This window comes from Henckelia pumila, chromosome 4 (assembly GCF_033568475.1).
Source record: "Henckelia pumila isolate YLH828 chromosome 4, ASM3356847v2, whole genome shotgun sequence".
NCBI classification, from domain to species: Eukaryota; Viridiplantae; Streptophyta; class Magnoliopsida; order Lamiales; family Gesneriaceae; genus Henckelia; species Henckelia pumila.
In genome coordinates this window covers 30,189,560-30,194,092 of record NC_133123.1, presented here as the reverse complement: position 1 = coordinate 30,194,092, position 4,533 = coordinate 30,189,560, and the positions used below count along the sequence as shown (strand labels likewise).

Here is a 4,533-nt window from a genome sequence, read left to right as displayed (position 1 = left end):
GTGGAGAGCCAAAAGCCTCAAATTAATTCAAAAATATAAAGAGCCAAAAAACACTCTCACATTCACGATCCATTATTTTCATTCAAAATTTTTATTTAAATATATTTTCAACAATCAGACGGTCCCCGTGACCAATCAGTTCGAGTGAACAAGTCAATCCGGGTCACCAAATGCTCCTTCAAAATCCACACTAATGAGTTTTTGAATTATTACTTGCGCCACCATGAACAATTGAACATTAGAGGTGTCGGAGGATGTCCAACGAAAACTCGTCGAAACTCAAGTTATTAACTCAAAATATGTATACGAAAACTAAAAAACTAGAGCATATATAAGATGAGAGTATCCTTCCACTGACAGAGTCATCAAGATGGATCGATCATGATGTGAAGTCGCGGGCCTGTGTTATGGGCAAACTTTACTAAATTCACTTATCTTATAAATCTGGCATATTATTCATAATTTATTTAACTTTAATCTCTTAATTGCTTCATGTTTTATTAACTTTAATCGTTCCTGCATATGATTTTCAGTATATATATACGTATTGTTAAAACTTAAAACAACCTCAAAGCGACAAAATATCTACAAAAAATTTATATCGATGACACAGGCTTGACACAATAATATTGCTTTTGACGTGTAAATTTTGACATCCGCAATTAATTTAATTTAACCAGTATTGCTTTGGAAAAGAATATATTCTCTATGCCAATTTTTACATGATAAAAAAACTAACTATTTTTTTAATACGAAGGACTAAGGAGCAAGCCGTTATCATTTAACAAAAAACTATAATAATTGATAGCAAGTGTATATGTATGTCGCAAATGCCCCTCTCAATAATTATACTTTTTGCAAGCAATGTATCGATTATAGAGCAGTACTAAAACTAAATCTTTGTAATAATAGTATTTTCATATAATTTGAAAAATTAGTGTTAAACACGAATATAAATACTTATTGCAATTGTGGCAAATTCCTAACATTACCTTAAAGTTAATGAAAATAAAATTTCCTTGATTACATTTTGAAACATTAGTTTTACATGTACGAAAAAAAAAATTATTTCAATTTTAGTAAATTTCTAACAATTAAAGTTTATGAAAATAAATCTATAACTTACATGCTCGTAATTTATTTTAATTAAATTGAAGTAATATTAATTTTTTAAATCCTCGACATAATAAATAGAGGAATGAAAGAATAATAATAAATATAAAAGATATATTAGGTCAAATTAGTCAGTTGAAATGAATTTTTCGATTGCAAAGAACACATGGAAATATGTAAATGGTACATTTATGATTTAACATTTCATGAGACGATTTCCAATGTTCTCAAGAATCACGAGCTATTGATTCCTGGTAATGTTACACCAACAGTTATTCAAAAGAACAGACCAACACAACATCAAACGACCCTCGGCATGCCATTTCACGACTCGATGCGTAAATGGCCTAGAGCTTCGCCGCTGTGAAACTTATTGGACATCCGAAATTCTCTGTAATCCTGATACATAAAAGGATTGTACATACGAGGATGCACCGAATCTATGAGCTCTGGTGGTGTTTCCACCATTGTCTCCTCGGGCCCTAAGAGAAACGAAGCGATCGAGAATCTTAAGCCAGCTTCCTTGCACATCACCCGGTGTTCCACATTCAAGAATCGTCCGTTGCTCCACACCTTTAGTTATATGTAACACAGGGCTCAAGAACAAGTTTAAGACAGAAGAAAGGTTGCAGTTAGTAATAACTAATAACCAAACACGTTCGAAGGTCGCTGATTTTCTCTTTACAAATTTCAATCAGGTCATTTTTTCACCTTCTAATGGTGTTTTAATCATTTGCACATGCGTCACTGGCCTTATTTTGGCCAAGTACATGTACAGATGGATCAAACTTACAATTTTCGACAAAGAGAATCATGAGTTTCATCCAACAATACCTACAGATAAACTATTATTGACAACCGATTCAAATCGAAACAAAAAACAAAGGGAAGTAACTCAGCATTTCCGTATAATCTACAAATCATCAAATATCATAGACATGAATTTGCTTAAAGATTCTATATACTTACAGCTGCAATATCTCCAAGATTAACAAGAAGCGTTCCCGGCCAGGGGTCGATCGCCACAAAAGTACCAGACCTTTTCTTTACCTCAAGGCCACCAATTATCTCATCATCCTGCAGAATAGTTAGAAAGCTAGAATCCGTGTGTATTTGTACTCCAGGCGAACCCACGGTTTCCGGGGAGAAGTTGTATTTATTGATCCTGAACTGGCAAATCCACTTTTCGAAGGAAATTCCACTCAGCCCCAGCCCTTCTCCCATTTTTTGCCCAATGTACATCATGAGTTCATTCACAGCTTTAGCATATTTCAGAACAACAGCCCTGTTGACAAGTACATGGAACTCTACTTGAGGTTGTTTCAACACAAACAATGGCTTCCTTTAATGTCAATGGATCATAATAGACAGGGAAAAAGTGTAAATTTAAACGGATTAATTTAATTTATGTTACAATACTATTTGTGCAAAGAGCTGAGACATTGGCTGATTACAGGCATCTGTGATTTCTAATGTTTAGCTCGAGTTCTAACAAGTACAATCTTTTTTCCATATCTATGTCATAAATCTTGGTCGTTCCATGCCACGAGCCAAACAATACCCATAAGCCTAAGGTGATTGACATTGATGAAATGGAAAGAGATTGAATTCGCACATAAGGAAATAATCCAAACCTCTGATGAGGAGATGCATCCAACATGGAACAGAAGGAATCGACGGCTTCAGTGTTCCCCGTGTCATAAAGACCTAAAGCTTCGTAAAGGGGATTGATTTTCGAAGGAGCCATGTACCCGCTCCCGGCGATCACGTCCACGTTCCTCCTCTTGATTTCCTCCGGCAATTCCAGAAGTGATTTCACCACCGCCTTCATCTCCGACATCAGAGATCCCGGCAGAATCCCGTCGAAATTCACGATTCTGAAGCATCCCCATTCTGCGCACGCCTCTATGAGCTTGGATAACTGGGCCGGGAAATCTTGGATATCGATAACCGGTACAGGTGCCGCCATTACGCCGGAAATGCTTGGCCGTAGCTGGATATGGCGTGGGAATTTGCTTCAACTAGCTCGGTTTCGGAGTCTGATTGAAATAAAGAGTAGATTGATTTCGGAATTTTGCGCAGACAGCATTTTTTGTCTCGAATTGGTCGGCGGAATGTCAATTTCAACTTCGACACAAGCCAGCAAATCAGAGTGAAAAAAAAGTAATTTTAATCGGTTTTTGATTTTTTTTTTCCTCCAAGTTTCAAACATTTTTCAATACAATATTTATCCACGTTTCAATCGAAACAAGAAAAAAACACACAAAAATATCCGTAAAACCGTTTCAAGTTTTAATTTTGTGAGACCGAGCTACTCGATTTAACACAAAAGAACCCAAAAATAGCCACTACATTAAGGCTCTTATTAAGGCAAATATAAATATGCAGCACAAAACAGTTCGCGAACCGTTCGTTTCATTTACATACCTACATAAAATGTTAATTAAAGCTATAAACTCCAGTCAAACCTGCTTATAATATAAATTAATAAAAACTCTAGAATAACTAGAATGTTAAATTTCAGCTTAATTTACTCTTGCAAGCGCCGGAGAGTACTCCTTGGGACACTTGACAGTTGACAGACGCATTAATTCGATGCAATTTTTTTTTCTTCTTTTTTTACCTTTTTAGCGTAAAATTAAACTCATAATATAAGATGAACTACAAGTCACAAGTCATCTGACACTTTTAAAAGAAAAACTATAAGAGCATGGAACATGGATTTATTTGATAGTTTTTAGCCAAAGCATACAACAATAATGCAGTAAGCATATAATCGACCTGTGTTCGTAAGTATGTATGTATGTATGTATGATGTTAGAAGACGTTGTAGGTTCTTGTCTTGGGTGAATCAGCAACTTTAAGAGTTTCTTCGATGAGCTTGCGCGCGTTTCGGCTCCCAATTTCGACCCTCATACTTTCGCTCTTCTCGATCTTTTCGTAAGGCTTCTTGAATTTCATGGACTTGATGAGCTTCGATTTCAAGCTGCCAAGCATCCTCTCCAACCCCATCATCACCATGCTAGCTAATTAATATATAATTCTGCACTAGTACTACCACAATTCATATCATATTATAAATACACAAATTAACATTTAATTAAACATATGTATGATATAGTGTGTGAGTGTGTGTGGAGGGAGGTAATCGGAGATCAAGAAAGGAAACAAATTACCTGGAAGAAATAAAGATGGGATTTTGGAAATGTAGAGAAGGCTAGGGGGTTTTAAATTTGAGGGAAGGAGAAAGAGAGAGAGAGAGAGAAGGGATAATATAAATGAAGCAATCGTTTATGCACGATTTAAGTTATAAAATATATTTAAAATTACAAAATTATCTTAAATGTATTTTTGAAAGATTTTTTTTTCAAATCAAATGTAAAAATATTGTAATTTTAAATTTATTTTATAACTGAATGT

The 4,533-nt window shown here is 35.1% G+C and overlaps 1 protein-coding gene across 1 annotated transcript; it reads right to left on the bottom strand.

The window, feature by feature from the left end:
* Window positions 1-1,286: 1,286 nt before the first annotated feature.
* On the bottom strand, window positions 1,287-3,242 carry LOC140866071 (2-oxoglutarate-dependent dioxygenase DAO-like). Its single transcript, XM_073270944.1, has 3 exons — window positions 2,748-3,242; window positions 2,083-2,398; window positions 1,287-1,686 (listed from the first exon to the last, which is right to left on the bottom strand). Exons 1-3 carry the CDS (start codon window positions 3,080-3,082, stop codon window positions 1,438-1,440), a joined length of 900 nt encoding a protein of 299 aa, XP_073127045.1. The 5' UTR covers window positions 3,083-3,242; the 3' UTR covers window positions 1,287-1,437.
* Window positions 3,243-4,533: the final 1,291 nt, after the last annotated feature.

Bases quoted from the DNA above. Each gene is read 5' to 3' on its own strand.
- LOC140866071 (XM_073270944.1), bottom strand. From the start codon at position 3,082: ATGGCGGCACCTGTACCGGTTATCGATATCCAAGATTTCCCGGCCCAG. The intron at 2,399-2,747 runs GTTTGGATTATT...ACTTGTCAACAG, and splicing joins GATGCATCTCCTCATCAGAG to GGCTGTTGTTCTGAAATATG. The intron at 1,687-2,082 runs GTAAGTATATAG...ATATAACTAAAG, and splicing joins ATCTTGGAGATATTGCAGCT to GTGTGGAGCAACGGACGATT.